General features: G+C 51.0%; 1 protein-coding gene across 1 annotated transcript in view; it reads right to left on the bottom strand.

The window, feature by feature from the left end:
- Positions 1-5,413: 5,413 nt before the first annotated feature.
- Positions 5,414-15,239, bottom strand: part of FRMPD1 (FERM and PDZ domain containing 1) — a 32,492-nt gene continuing 22,666 nt past the window's right edge. Inside the window, exons 8-16 of the mRNA XM_054398346.1 lie at positions 14,945-15,064; positions 14,522-14,658; positions 13,129-13,255; positions 12,685-12,780; positions 10,776-10,958; positions 10,216-10,363; positions 8,996-9,604; positions 8,810-8,929; positions 5,414-7,686 (exon numbers count right to left, since the gene is read on the bottom strand). Coding sequence (XP_054254321.1) covers positions 5,414-7,686; positions 8,810-8,929; positions 8,996-9,604; positions 10,216-10,363; positions 10,776-10,958; positions 12,685-12,780; positions 13,129-13,255; positions 14,522-14,658; positions 14,945-15,064 — 3,813 coding nt within the window. The remainder of the gene's footprint in view (positions 7,687-8,809; positions 8,930-8,995; positions 9,605-10,215; positions 10,364-10,775; positions 10,959-12,684; positions 12,781-13,128; positions 13,256-14,521; positions 14,659-14,944; positions 15,065-15,239) is intronic.

The raw sequence follows: 15,239 nt of genomic DNA, 5'->3' as shown, positions 1-15,239 counted from the left end.
GCAGACTTAACTCAAAAATCTATGTGTACACTCCACTGTAGTTTGTAGTACCACAAAGTAGAGATGCTGTGGCAGTTCTGGATACACTCTGAATGACATCTTTCTCTGAAATAATGCTGCAGCTATAATCTTCTCTCTGTTGCTTAATTTGCTGTTGCGTTTATTTTCTCCTCTTCCTCCATTTCGAACTGGCCACATGTTCCTGGGGTTGTGGTCCCTTTATTGTTTTACCCACGTGCCTTACTGTGATAAAGAGTCTGGCACACAAGGTGGGGGAAAGTTCTAGGAGGAAACCTTGACAGTGGGCAGAGATGCCAGTGAGGCAGGTTGGGACCAGCCTAAGCAGCTCAGCCACAGCAGGACAGGACTTACATGGAGCAGTGCAGGGGACCTCTGGCACCCTCTGTGTCTGATCTCCACATTTCACAGAATCACAGAAACGTTCAGGTTGGAAGAGACCCTCAGGATCACCAAGTCCAACCAATAACCCTACTCTACAAAGTTCACCCCGTAAACTATATCCCCAAGCCCATGGCTGGGCTTTGGCAGCTGATTCTTCCTCAGAACTCTCAGACTCATGGATAGTCTGGGGCTCCAGGGTAAAGGGTGAACCTGGCCATGACTTTCTCATAAGAATAGGTTCTTCCTTGAAGAATGGTGTGGAGCAGGATTTTACTGTTATATTGTGGTGAGCAAATGCTTACTTTTGTTTCCAGTCCTTGAAGATATTGATGCAAATAAAGTGTATGTCCTTGGAGGCCTGGTGGATGAGAGTATTCACAAGGTGAGTAGTAGCCTGTTGGAAGGTGAAGGTGCTGTCTGCCCCATTCTCTCCTGAGAGCAGAGACAGGGCTGCTGCTGCCTCCATTTGAAGCATCACTGTTAAGCCAGCAGCTGTTTTCTCTCGAGGTCCTGCCTGGGTTCAGCATCAGGCTGAGCGAGACTGCAGCAGTCTGCGTGTGAAGTGACCCCAGGACAGGTTTCAGCTCTGTAGCTGCCCGTACCCAGTGATGTGCATGCTCTGCGAGTGCACGTCAGGCACCTTGTTCTTGTTGCCCTTGCAGAAGCTGACCCTGCAGAGGGCACAGGAGCAGGCCCTGCAGACAGCCCGGCTGCCCATCCGTGAGTACATGGTGAAATCCACCAGCACTAGGAACTACTACTCGGAGACACTGGCGATCAACCAAGGTGAGAGTGGAGCCCTCTGGGCTGCAGCAGGGGCAGGCTGTCGAGCACTGGAGCAGCAGTTTTTGCAAAATGGAGGGAGGTCCAATGCTGCCTAACAGGAGGAACACTGGGAGCAGAAGTTTCTCTTGGAACATTTTATCCCAGCTGCCTCTGTTTTAAAGGTCTTGTGTGCTGCTCTGCATCAGGCTCTTGTCAGGGGAGCAGGACTCACCTCAGCCACTCTGCACAAATCAGTGAGTGGTTTTGGGAGCTCTTAGGCGGTGGCTGCTGCTGCAAGTCAGACAAAGCTTCAGGAAGGGGAGGCCTCTTTGGCTCAGTGAAGGCTCCCACCACCAGGGTGTGTGGTCTGTGTGCTGTACCACTCCAATTGCTCCATGTTGCAACCACAGGCTGGACCAGCTGGTCACATCAGTGGATCAGCCCATGCCCCTCTTCCTCTGCTGGCAGTCCGTGGCTTTGTAATTGCCTCTGTGCCAGGGTCATGTCCTAGGCCAGCTCTAGTACATTTTTACCTCTGGCATGAGGACTTTGAGGCCATCTCCATCACAGGAGGGCAGAGGAGGTGGCAGAGATCTCTGCAGAGCACCAAGCACAGCTGCACAGAGAGCACATCTGTGTCAGGGCAAGCCTGATGCAGGGACATGGCACCCGAGGAGCTGTGGTGGAAGCACAGCAGCTGTGACCCACTGGATGTACTGTGTGGAGTCAGAATAGTGATGGGGGCACCTTGCTTTAGGTGACACAGCCTCTGCTTTTCCCAGCCAGAGGTCCCTGCAGTCATCTTTAGAAAAGCCATCTGCTCCTACAAGAGCTGCCTCAGGCACTTGCTCATCAGGTGTTTGTTCAGAGGCAGCACAGACCACATGAGCTGCTGCAGCTTGCAGGTGTTTTGCAGCCAGCTGGGTGTTTGTCACTGTGCTGGCTGCTGGCACTGCTGTCACCGCATGGCACCTCTCTCTGTCCCAACAGTCTTTGATGTTCTGTCCACTTACTACAAGACCCAAAGTTGGCCAGCAGCCCTGAAGGCTGGAGTTGCCGCTGGAAAAGGCTACGTGCTGCCAGATGCAGCAAAATAGGGCGAAGCACCTCAGCATGACCCTGCTGCATTTTGTGATGCAAGGAGCTGTGCAGGCACGAGAGGCAAACTCCAAGCAGAGGCACCAGCATGACTGTGCATAAACATCTCTGAGTAAGGACCCTGCTGAGAGTGACACATTCTACCTCATCAGCACACCCCTGGAAGTGATTTTTCCCCTTGAGCAGGGAACAAAAGCCACTGGAGGCCAGTGGCCGAGGAAAGACAAGAATTTGGTTTGGATTCTCTGCAAATGCTTGTTAGAGCATTTCTGACTGGCATCTACATTTGATCTGGGAGGGGAAGGACAGCTTTAAGGTATTTCTTTCATCTTCATTAAACTCTTAAGTAAGGTGAAGTCAGTATTGCAAAGCTCAGTGGTGAAGAAAGAGTCAGAGCTGTTCCAGCTGGGGATCACAAGGTGGGAAGTGAGTCCCCAGCAGAGAACCTGTTCCCAGGTGCACCATATCCTAAGAACTTTAAACCAGAGGGCCCAAGGACTTGGTGTCCTGTGCAGATAACATAAAGATCTGAAATGAAATGTTTAAACCTCCGTGGTGTCCTTGCAGTCACTGCCACCTGGTGTATCCTCAAAATGTGACGGGAGAAGCTCACCTCCTGGAGAGGTATTCTGGGATTTGGCTGCACCCTGCAATGGGAGCTGTGATGCATTTCATGGCTGCAGCAGAGTGAGTTTTTGATGCAATGTAAGTGTGCTAACCTCAATCAGTTGCTAAAAAGCCAACCATTGTGGTCAGTGACTGTGTGACCACCCGTGGAAGGACTTGAAGGTCCTCTCAGGCAAATTACAATCCCGTTTGCTCATGTGCTTTCCTTTCTCCTTCCCATCAAGAGCCTCTTCCACCATCTGGTGCTCCGTGCCTGTGAAACCCTATCAGCAGAGTCTGCAGCAGCAGCAGCTGCTCCCAGCAGAGGCTGAATTTGTGCATGCAGGAGCCTGCAGCCTCACTGGGCTCTCAGTGTCCCCTGCATGCTCCAGTTACAGAATCACAGAATCAACCAGGTGGGAAAAGACCTCAGAGATCATCAAGTCCAACCTAACACCACCTGACAACTAAACCATGGCTCCAAGTGCCACATCCAATCTTTTTTTGAACACCTCCAGGGACAGTGACTCCACCACCTTCCTGGGCAGCACGTTCCACTGGCCAATTACTCTTTCTGTGAAGAAATTTCTCCTCACCTCGAGCCTAAACTTCCCCTGGTGCAGCTTGAGACTGTGTCCTCTTGTTCTGCCACTGGTTGCCTGGGAGAAGAGACTAACTCCCACCTGGCTACAACCTCCTTTCAGGTAGTTGCAGAGAGCAGTAAGGTCTCCCCTGAGCCTCCTCTTCCTCAGGCTAAACAATCCCATCTCCCTCAGCTGCTCCTCACAGGGCTTGTGCTCGAGACCTCTTATCAGCCTCGTTGCCCTTCTCTGGACACATTCAAGTATCTCAATGTCCTTCTTAAACTGAGGAGCCCAGAAATGGACACAGTACTCAAGGTGTGGCCTAACCAGCGCTGAATACCGGGCAGAATGACTTCCCTGCTCCTGCTGGCCACACTATTTCTCATACAGGTCAGGATGCCATTTGCTGCCTTGGCTACCTGGGCACACTGCTGGCTACATTTTGCATTCCCCTACCCCTCAGCTGCTGCTGTGCAGTTAGAGGGCTGCACCTGGGCTTCACTGTAAGACACTGCAACAGAGTAACAGCCCCCAGGCAGCAGCATGCATGAACCCAGACAGCTGCACTGTTTTGGCCACTCTGTCCCTATATGGCCAGGGAAGCAGCATGCCCTGGTAGCTGGCTGCCTGTAAGCAGCCTTGGGAGCACTGGCTGGAGGATTTGCTGTGGACTGCTGGTCTCCTATGCATGTTCATTCATCTGGCTGCTAGAGTCAGCCTGGCTAACTCTAGCTATGTCTCGAGGGTGGTGCAGCTCACTCTTCTGCCCTTGTGGCATTCTCTTTCACACCAAGGTGCAGCTGCAAGAACTTGCCCCTCTCCTTCTGGAAGCATTAGACGCTGAGCAAAAAGTGGAGGTGGCCTCCCTCACGTGTCCCAGAGCCCCAGGCAGGTTCTGCTCCAGTGCAAGGGGAACGTGTGGATGGGCAGAGCTGTGTCCCACCCAGCTCTGTCACTGCCTGCTGCAGACTGTCCTGAGCATGCTCGGCTGCAGCAACAGCTTCTCGCCATAGCATTGTCTGTGGGTAGCCACCAGGGACCTGCCCTTGCCCTCCTCGCTGTAAGTGACGCTTCTAACACAGGGCTGGCTCGCTGGGGGCCCACAGATGGACAGCTTTCGGTGCAGACTGCTGACACCCAGCACCGGGACGCCTCAGGGGGCATGACAGAGCTACCGACAAGGCTGGGAACTTGCCCTCTCCTTGGGCAGCCAGCCAGGAGGTCATTCCATAGAGGAGCCTGGGGGCTCACTCCTTCCTTCTGGAAGACATGGATCTACGTGGGGGGTAACTGGGGACTTCCTCAAGTGTTAGCAAACAAATAGAGCTGCCTGATACAGAAATTCTGTCAGAAGAGCAGGCTGTGGTGCTGCCTCCCTCACTTGGCACAGCCCTCTGCCATCCATCCTTCAAGGAAAAGCAGTTAAATGCAGCATGGCTTAGTTCCCAAAGAGGTTTCCAAGTCCAGGCACATCCTCACCATGGAAGGCAGACAAAGCAGCCTAAGTTGCTCCATTTCAGGCAGGGGGAAAGATTTGGTATCACTCTACTTCATAGTCTGCCTGGAGAGTAAAGAGCAGGAGGAAGGGCAAGCCAGAAAATTCCTGTCTTTCTCCACAGGTGGCAGAGGGTGGCCGGGACAGCACAGTGAGAGTGGCAGCCTTCAAGGTCTTTGGGAGATAAGGGACAAGCCCCAGGCAAGATACTTAAGCCACTTTGCATATATGAAGTTTGCATATAAAAGAGATCATGGAACTGCATAAAGCTGGGCTGGAGGGAGGGCAGCAGGCAGTGCCCCATGACTGCTCCCTGAGCAGGACAGGCAGCTCTTGGAGGAGCTAGGCATAGGCATGGCCTGTGGCGTGAAACAGTCCATGGGGGAGAGCCTGAGAGTGGACTGAGGGAACATGGCTGGGCTCTTCCCCACCCTGTGCACTTGTGTGCCACCTAACAGCTCTATCACAACGATGGTTGTGCACTGAACTGCTGCAGGAGACAAAACATGGCAGCAGTGAGGGCTGTGTGTTGGCAGGCAAGGAGCTTGGCACCCAGATCCGGGCAGCTTTGCCTGTGAAGCTGCTGGTAAACAGCCTGCACAAGCTGGTGGTAGGTGCCCACCACATCCACCAGTGCAGCCCCAAGCTCTGGCTGCCTCTGCCTGCACTGCTGGCAGTGTGTCACCTGGAAGCAGGCCACTGCCAGTTGAAGCAGGTAGTCAAATGTCACCCTCAGCACCTCCTGCAGCTCTTTGAGGGGCTGCTCTATTTTTAGGAGCTCCTGGCAGCTGGACAGCAGGTCCCGGGAGGCTAAGCCAAGGGCACCCTTGCTCTCAGCACCCTGCTCTGCACATTGATCTTGCAGGTGGGTTCTTTGGTTCCCAGAGAGCTGCGCCACAACCTCCTGAAGCTCTATGGTGTAAGCTAGGATACAGGAGAAATCTGCAGGGCTCATCCATGCTTGGTCCTTCAGCTGGCTGAGGGCTTGCATGTGAGGATCCTGCCCGGCCACACCCCTAGCAATGGAGATGGGGTAACAGCTCACAGGGGCCGCAGGAAGACTACAGCTGCTGGGTGGTGGGGTGGTGAGGGGCCCTAGAAATGTGCTGCACATGGGGACAGTGATCTCACGTTCCCCCTTGTCATCAGGCCTGTGGAAGCAGCTGATGTAGGACAGGTGACAGCTGCACTTGTCTGTCCCAAGCTGTGGTGATGTCTTCCTCTCTGTGCTGATCATGATGGCATCAGGAGGTGTCTGCTCATTCTTCTTGTGGTTAAAGCAGAGGAAGGAGCGTTTTGAAGCTCCATGGTCTCCTGCTCTTTTCCCCAATGAGCCTAGGGGAATTGTGCCTGAGGAAAACCCAGCAGATGGAGTCAGAAGAGAGTCTTTCTCCACCTCAGTAGTCTGTTCGTTGTGAAGAGGATTCTGAACAGGCCACAGCTGTTTGTGAGCCGCACTTTCTGCATCTTTTCTGGACTCTCCATCCAGCACCTCACTGCTTACCACCACTTTCTCAGAGAGTGGTCCAGCTGGAGATGCTGGCATCTCCCTTCTGACAGCATCTGCCCCCAGGCAACCACTGGTCTTCCGAGAGGCTGAAAGCTCTTGTGTGTTATCTACCCTTTCCTGATATGGGCTGGGTGATGTGAGGTCTGTCCTCACCCCAAATGAGAGCCAGGACAGGCGAGTTAGAACCCCTGAAGTGCTGCTGCAATCTGCCAAGAGCTGGCTTGCCTCTGGAAAGCCCACATGGTTTTTGCTGTGCACCTTCCAGAGGGCCTCTTTCTTCACCACTTGTCTGCTTTTTGGCAAGGCACTGTCACTGCTCTGTCCAGGACAGCTGTTGCCATGGGCTTTTCTCTTTTCACAAGGAGCTGGCACAAGCCCCTTGGATACTGCTTGCCTCCCAGCATTCTTCTTGTCCTGGGCCTCCTCATGGGGAGAGGCCACGCTGGGGCCTTGAGCTGAGGGTGGCAGTGTGTGTCCATTAGCAAGGTAGGTCACCTCTTGGCCCAGGAATGGAGGTGCACCACCAGCCTTGTGCTGGACTGTCATCACCTCTCCCATTTCCTCCAATGCCACTTGGGCCATCCAGCCTCCAGTGGCCTTGCAGCTTTCCTCGCTCACTCCATTTGGCTTTACAGAGGAACTTTCTTGGGCAGCTCTGCTTTGTCCTTCAGGAAGGGACACAGTTTCCTCCTGAGACAGGAAAGGTGTGACATGTGCAGGCTGGAGGCCACTGCCCACCTGTGTGGTCACCCCTGCACTCTGCTCTCTGCGCTGGTCACCCTGCAGCTGAACAGCTGAAAGGGAAGAGATCACCAAGTCAGTCACTGGCTTTGTTTCCATGGTGTCAGGCTCCATTTCCACCGGTTCAGGGGAGGCATTTGTGCTAGCACTGTCTCTTTGGGCCCAGGTGGCAGCAGGACATCCCAGGTCTGCATCTTTGGTGGTCTCTGAGGAGGGTGAAGCTGGTGTTTGAGCAAGGAGTGGGGCAGTTGGTGGCCAAGAGCAACAGCTCTGCAGAGAGCCTGGCAAAGCCAAGGGGAAAGTGACCTGCGAGGTGTAATCAGTTTGCAGGAAAGATCTCCTCTTCCTCAGGCTCTTGGCACATGCCAGCTCCTTCTCCCTTGCAGTCTGCTTTGTCATCACATTTTCTTCTGAGCTATAGCACTGTGGTTTCTTTGGGATGCATGAGCAGTTGTCTCTACCCTGCCAGGACATCACATTGAAGCCTGCTGGAAAGAAAAAACAAACCGTAACAGTCAGGAAATAGTCCCAGGCAGCAGAATATCTGCATCTCTGCAGTAGGCCAAAAAGGTCTTAACACAGGTCCTGCAACTGAGTGCCAAAGAAAATTCTTTCATGTTAGCATCAGCTATGTCATGAAAAGCAGGGTCAGAGCTTGTGGCTACCAAGGCTGCAGTCCAGGGCCTGTAGTTTGCTGCAGTCACTTGATCTGACTGCAGGTACAGCTGCAATTCTCACCTTAAATGTGGTAATAGTAGCAGCAGCTACAGAGAGCACTGCCTGCAGCTGGAGATTTATTAACAGCAAATAGAAATGTGATTAGAAATTCCCAGCCTGGGTATTTAAATGGTAAAAATTCAGGAGATTACCAATTTGTGTTTGATCACTGTGTTGTTACCATGCATGAAGAATGCAAACCAAATTCTTAAGAAATTCAGTTATTAAGAGAGCTGACTGTCTCAGAAACAAGAATCCTTTTCTTTATGAGAAAATAAACTCACCAGGGAGCTGCTCAGCCACAGGACTCTTTGGCCCCTAAGTAACATGCTCCTGACCCAAAAACTATTTTTGAGCTTATGGGTGCATGGAACAATAATGTTTGAGGGCTTTTAGCTCTCCTCAGCTTGAAGGAAGATGGCAGAGGAGGTACTGCATGGCAGTGGGAATATTTGAAATGCAGTGAACTCCGTGTCAGTTCCAGGACAGGCATCTTTCTCTTGTTCTGTTTCTGGGACTTGTCACTATTTCCTCACTGAAGAATCAGCCTGCACAAAAGGATTCAGAGAACTCAACTTCTGCAGCATACTGGCTTCAGGATCAGGCAGAGCCATGGATCACTATTCTCAAAATCCTGCAGAATCGTGGGAACTTTCCGTAATGCCAAACTAAAAAGCCAAGAATTATTTTTTTTTTCTGGGATACAATGCTTGGAGGTGATGACAAACCTCCCTGCAAACTGCAGCTCTGGGTGTTCAAAGGTCTTTCAAAAGTCTTGGGAAAACTATGAAGAGCTAAAAGATAATCCCTTCAGGAAGACTGAGAGGGGAAACAGGCCACACCTCAGCCCTGGGGGGTGTAAGGAAGGTGACCTGTGGCGTGTAGGTTTACCTGCCCGGGCATCTTGGGGGCTGAGCCTGTCTGCAGCATCATAGAACTCCTCCTCAGAGCTGGTGTCACCAAAGCCTGGAGGTGGCTCCAATATGAGATCACTGGCATCTGTTGCTGGCTCTGCTCCACATGGTGCCTCTTCCTGGGCAGATACATCTTTCCAAGGGCTTCTTTGAGGGCTGTGACTGGTGCTGCTCCTCTCCGTGCTACCAGCAGGGGATGTGCTGTAGCATAGGCTGTAGTAGCCTATGGTGTTTCTCTCAGACAGCTCAGTCTCCAGCACAGACACACCAGTGTCCTCCCCTCTCTGCTCAGAGGGGCTGTCTTCACACCCAGACTCCTCTGCATGTGATACCTGCAAGAAACAGAAGTAGTCTCTGGATTCTGCCTTGCTGGAGCTCCCTGCAGCATGAACAGGGGAGAAGGTCTTGTCTGAGCTGCTCACCTGCTGCACTGTTGGTGTGTAGAAGTGGAAGATCTCCGGTCTGGAGGAAAAGTAAGCTTCCAACTCATCTTCCTCCAGTGCATCCATAGAGTCACTGGAGCCACTTGTCTTAAATCCCCGGCTCTCTGTGTTTGCTGAGTCAGAAGCCTCAGATGTGCTGTCTGTTGTGTTGTCTCCCCCATCACACTGGTCACTTCTTCCAACCTGCAGGCTATGGAGCTGTCCCAGATCCTCCTCATGGCACACTGGATGGGTGCTGCAGTATGTTGTAGCAATGTCCAAGCCATGCTCTGAGGGGGAATCAAGCTCCCAGGAGTCTTCAGAGTCACTGCCGGTTCGAGATTCGTACCCTGGGATTTACAGACATCTATCAGCCTGTCCTTGGTTGTGGCAAGGGGGAACAGTCAAAGCCCAGAGAGTTCTGCCCTTCCTTGCCCATCAAGACTATGCATCCTGACCTGCAGGGCCACAACCCATCAGTGGAGGCCTGGTCCCTCCTGCCTGCTTTGCCTGGTTCTGCTGCAGAGGGAGATGCAGAGCAGTGGCAGTAAAGCCTCAGCCTACAACCCCTGTGAGACTGGAGTTCTCCTGAACAGGGACAGGATGACTAGCAAACAGGTCCTCTCCCTCCTGGCTGAGGGGTGCCAGCAGAGGGAGGCTGTTCAGGAGGTGGGTAAAAGAGCAGGAACATTCAGGGGCATTTTGGCACTGACATGGCAGGCACCTGGCCTTGGCTGGCAGTTTCTGCTGCTCTGCCTGGCCCCACACCTCTGGGGTACACATAAACCTGGTGCTGTCTCACCTAGGCAGGCAGACAGCAATCTCCAGTGCCACTGCACACCCCTGGCCTGCTGCTCTAGCATGATGCTGTTTCCAGAGGGGAATGACACCCTTCATGGTGGAAGATCCAACCACTTCCTTCCAAACTTTTGGCAAAGAACAAAATGTTTTTTTTCCAAACCTTCTTCAGCTGACACACGGTGCAGTTGCTGTCTCTTCTCTGCCCAGGTAAATATGGAGATATTTGCATCCACGAAGAGTCTGTAATAGCCAGTGATGAGGCAGACAAGATCTTTTGCACTGCTTGATTCCAGCAGCAGGGTCAGCACCTTTTCCAGGTCGGGGGAGAGGGGAGGGGAGAATGGCAGGGGAGGCAGGGAGTGAAAACAGCAAATATTGTTTGCTCCACACTGAAAAGACATTTCCCATCTCCTACACCACCATCACTGCAGAGTATCCAAGTTTTTCAAGAAGGACAGATTAGGAACAGAAATTACTTTACACTATTTTTCTATGTCGTGTCTCACCGATGGGAGCGCAGCAGGAAAAATAACTTTTCTTTAGTCATTTTGTATTCTGTCTACAAGCCTTCCCTACTCAGTCTGATCTAAACCTTCTGTACTGATGACATCATCAGCTCAGTGTCAGACTGTGAAAAGTATGGATGGTGTGAATGAGTCCCCCCCACGATCTCTGTCTCTGATACAGCCACATGCTGGCCATCAGGACAGCACAGCTCACCTTCAGGTCCTGCAGGTAGATTTTCACCATGCTCACTTTCTCAGACTCCTCAGTGAGCTCCAGCCTGCTGATGTTTGTAAACTCAGCCAGACTCCTTACAATGTTGAGCTTGTTGTTGACAATCTGGCTCACCCCATACTTGGCACCCACCAGCAAGGCAACGTACGATTCTCTGTCCTGTAGCTGCAGGGGGAGAGGTCAAAACTGTAGCCAAAATCTGAGCAGGAGCCCATTCACTGCTGCAGGGTAGAGACTTCTCAGCCACCCAGCCTTGCATGGTGTCTTTCAATGAGACTCTCCTGACGACTGGGCTGCACCAGCTGCAAAGGGAGCCCCTTGCCACTTACAGGCTTTAAGGTCACCTGCTCCTGGCCATTCTCTTCTCTGGCTTGGGGACGGCCAGTTTCCCTGTGCCCCCAAGGCAGGTGGCCCCAGAGGTGCAACAAGTATCTAGCTGATTCAAAGCAATGGTGTGATGGTTTGAAACTGTCTTTTTAATTTTTCTTCTCACAGTTCAAGCAGAGAAAGCTAAAGAATGTAAATAGATCACTATTGGGTGTAAGAAGGCAAAATAATGATTGTTCTAAACACTTCCATTGGATAGATAGAAATGTTTAAGAACCACTTCTCAAAACAAGTAGGGGCAGTCGGAGTCTGAGCTCTGGGCTCCCTTGCTGGGCTGTCTGGTTGCTGTTTCTTCTTCTCTTCTGGCTGAAGATAATATACTGACCTTGGTGAGCTAAGTTAACAGCCTTTTTGCTTTTAGCTAACTCTGCTTTCTGCCAGGGGGATCCGGGAGGGGGGGAGGCCCCTTGGGAAATCCCCTTTGGGAGGAAGCAAAGAGACCTTGGTTGTGCTTTTCTGTTGTAAATGTTGTGAATTTTGTATATTTGTACATATTCATTGCATTTCATCATAGATTGTAGATCTGCTTGTAAATACAGCTTTCATTCACTTCCAGACTGAGCTAGCCTGGTTATTGTTGGTGTGGGGGGAATTTCAGCTCACACTGACACAAGTGGTCAGCAGCAGGCTGCTGTCAGCAGTGTCACCTGGCAAGCTGTGCCAGTTGGACCTAGAGATACCTGCTGGAGCTGGCTAAAAATTCAGGAAGGTACTTTTGAATTTGGAAGAAATGTCAACACTTCCTGTTAGGATCAGGCACTTAAAAATAGGAATGCCTATATAATTTGGCAGAAATATTTTCAATTTCCACACAAATGGAAATTACATTTCTGCAACCCATCAGTAAGGTTGTCCTCTGGTACAGACCTACCTACATTGCTCAGTTCTCTGTACAAAACAGCTTGTGGTCCACAGTTCAATGCAAATCCAAGCTGGGACAGGCAAAAAAACATCTGCAAACCCTCTTGTGGAAAGAGCTCCAGGAGGAGCTTTTCAAATAGAGCTTTTTTGTGCAACAAACACAGACAGAACTCATCTGGAGAGCAGAAGTCACAAGACAAAACACACGTCATTATTGTGAGGGCTGCTGTGCTGTTCACTCCAATGGAACTGTGCTGAGTTACCCTATCAGAGTCCTGTACCAATTTTTATTGTGATAGCTCAGGACAGGAGAAAATGCTGTGACTGGAGCTGGCTGAAACAGCATCATCGGAGCTACTGTTACATTTTCTACAAGCATCAAAGCAGAGAAAGGGAATAAGACTCACTGTGGCTAGTCTCACATCAAAAATCAATTCAGCAAAGTACTTGAACATTCTTGCTTTAGACAGAGCTTGCTTTGGTTAAAACATGATCTTACCCATTGGTGAAGAAAAAGGGTTAAAACTGCATCTGTGTCCTGCCTTTTTGTTACTGTCCAAGTACACTGCCACAAGAGATGCACCAAGTCAAGCAGTAAGACAGTAAGCCAAAACCCCATGACATAAACAAACAGCACTCCTACCATCAAGGTGGCATTGAAGATCCTCCCGTTATACATCTTCAGGTCTCCCAGTATTTGCAGATAGCTGAGGCGCACCTGGACTGTCATCAGCATGTGCTGTGATTTCAAGAAATACTGGTTAGCAGATGAAGGTTTGCCAAGTTAGAAGATGTTCCCTCCATACAGGACTTAGCATCTGACCAACACATGTAGCTTGGTCTGGATAGGCAACAGTAGAGGACCATCCCACATAATGGCATTTGCCATCTGGCAAGCAAGCTGCAACTGAACAGGGAAAAAGCAGGGACATTGGGGTGCATGGACAACAGAGGAAGTTACAAGAAAAAAAGATACAAGAAAACCTCCAAGAGAGGAGACCTACAGAGGAAAGAAATTCCCTCTTTGGCCCTGACAGATGCTGCTGCCATCCTAGGAGGCACCTGGAAGCCATGGGACATGCACTACCTTCTGCCGAGGGTCCAGCAGCACCTGGTTCTGCTTCATGTGGTAGCTGATGGCTTTCTTTATGTCCTTGCCTCTCATGTTTCGAAGCAAAGTTGGTGAGATGAAGTTTTCAATTCCCCAGTCCCTCCTGTCAGAAAGATGAGAAGGGAGCAAAGGGGGTCCCAGCTGTGTGACATGGAATCACAGATTCATTTCAGTTAAAAAAGACTTCTAAGATCATTGAGCCCAACCATCATGTCCCACAGGAGCCCAGGAATGTGCAGAATAGGCAGAGAAGGCCAGAGGCACCACACCAAGCTCCAGGGTGCTGTAACACGTCCAGACAGTACACACAACATGACTACCTCACTCCAATTTACTTCTAGGTGCAGCTGTGACTAGGCTTTTAAATACATCCAGGTATGGTGATTCAACCAATTCCCTAGGCAGCCTGTTCCAGTCTTTGATAACCCTTTCAGCATAGAAGTTTTTCCTCATGGTCAGCCTAAACCTCCCTTGGTGAAACCTGATCCCATTTTCTCTTATCAGTTGTGACTTGTGAGGAGAGACCAATCCCCACCTGGCTGCAACCTCCTCTCAGGGAGCTGTAGAAAGCAATGGGGTCTCCCCTCAGCCGCCTCTTCTCCAGGCTGAACAACCCCAGGCTCCTCAGTTCCTCCTCCCCAGCCCTGTTCTCCAGACCCTTCCCCAGCTTCCTTGTCCTTCTCTGGTCCTGCTCCAACACCTCAATGTCTGGCTTGGAGTGAAAGGCCCAAAACTGAACCCAGGATTCCAGGTGTGGCCTCACCTCTGCCTGGTACAGAGGCTCGGTCACTGCCCTGCTCCTGCTGGCCACACCATTGCTGATCCAGGCCAGCATGCTGGTGGCCTTCTTGGCCACCTGGGCACACTGCTGTTTTATGTTCAGCTGGATGTGAACCAGTATCCCTGGGTCCTTCTCTGCTGAGCAGCTTTCCAGCCACTCCTGCCCAAACCTGTAACACTGACAGGGGTTGTTGTGGCCCAAGTGTGGGACTGGGCACTTGGCCTTGTTGAAGTCCACATGATTTGCCTTAGTCCATCAATCCAGATCCCTCTGAAGAGCCTTCCTACCCTCTAGAACATCATCACACTCATCTAACTTCTTATGTCCCTGCTTTAACTACAGATCAGAACCTCCCTCTGTTCATAGACATGCCTCAGTCTTACACTGTCCATATTATTCAAGCAGCTCAGCAGGTTGAAACCAGGGACAGTCTTTAAGCCACCTTGCCCTAACTTGCAGTCTCTTTGGTTCAGAGGCAGTCCTCTATCCAGAGTGAAACCATGGGCAAGCATAGAGCTGATGCCACTTCCAGCTGGCTCCTTCGTTTGTTAGGCTTAGTCACAGCAAGGCAGAAATGCAGGAACTTACTCAATGTATTTCAAGGACACTTTCTGAGGCTGAGCACAAGCACAGATCCTCTCCTGCATGTGCAGAGCAGCCAGACGCAATGCCACGCTGCACTTCATTTCCACAGCAAATCGCTCCTGAAGCACATCGCTGCAGCTCTGCAACAAACAGCACTGAGTCAGCATGGTGATGGGAGCTCAAGAAGTCAGGATAAGGCCTCTGACATGACAACCACACATCAAATATAGGGAGCCACTCATTTCAATCTCATTCTCTTAAAGAGCCAAGTTGATGTAAGAATTTAAGGCAAATTGAACCCAAATGAACTGTTCTTAAGTGCTCTGCATTTCATATTCATGTAACTGAGCTGGTCCAAGAGCATGCTTTGGTTTAAAGCAGAAATGAGAACTGGAATTTCTGAGCCATGGAATGCTTCAGTTTCACCTGCAGGTAGAGATAGTCAAAGGCAACTGGGTCTTCCTGAAGGAGGTCTAAGGGATCCTTTGGGACAAAGCAAACTCTGAAGAGGCATCGACAGTCATGAGCTTCTCTTTTCTGGACCACCTGCAATGAAAAACAGCATCATGCAACAGCTACTGCTGTAGCCCCTCCCTCCATAGATGCAGAGTAAGCCTGTGGCTTATTGGAATGCACAGAAATCACTTAAAGTTACTGGCAAGTCGATGGCTGCAGCCTAGCCACTGTCCTTCGTGAGTACAAGGAGACATTGTGGGTGGGT

Source organism: Indicator indicator (genome assembly GCF_027791375.1).
Source record: "Indicator indicator isolate 239-I01 chromosome Z unlocalized genomic scaffold, UM_Iind_1.1 iindZ_random_scaffold_80, whole genome shotgun sequence".
NCBI classification, from domain to species: Eukaryota; Metazoa; Chordata; class Aves; order Piciformes; family Indicatoridae; genus Indicator; species Indicator indicator.
This window is presented reverse-complemented; position numbering and strand designations above follow the sequence as displayed.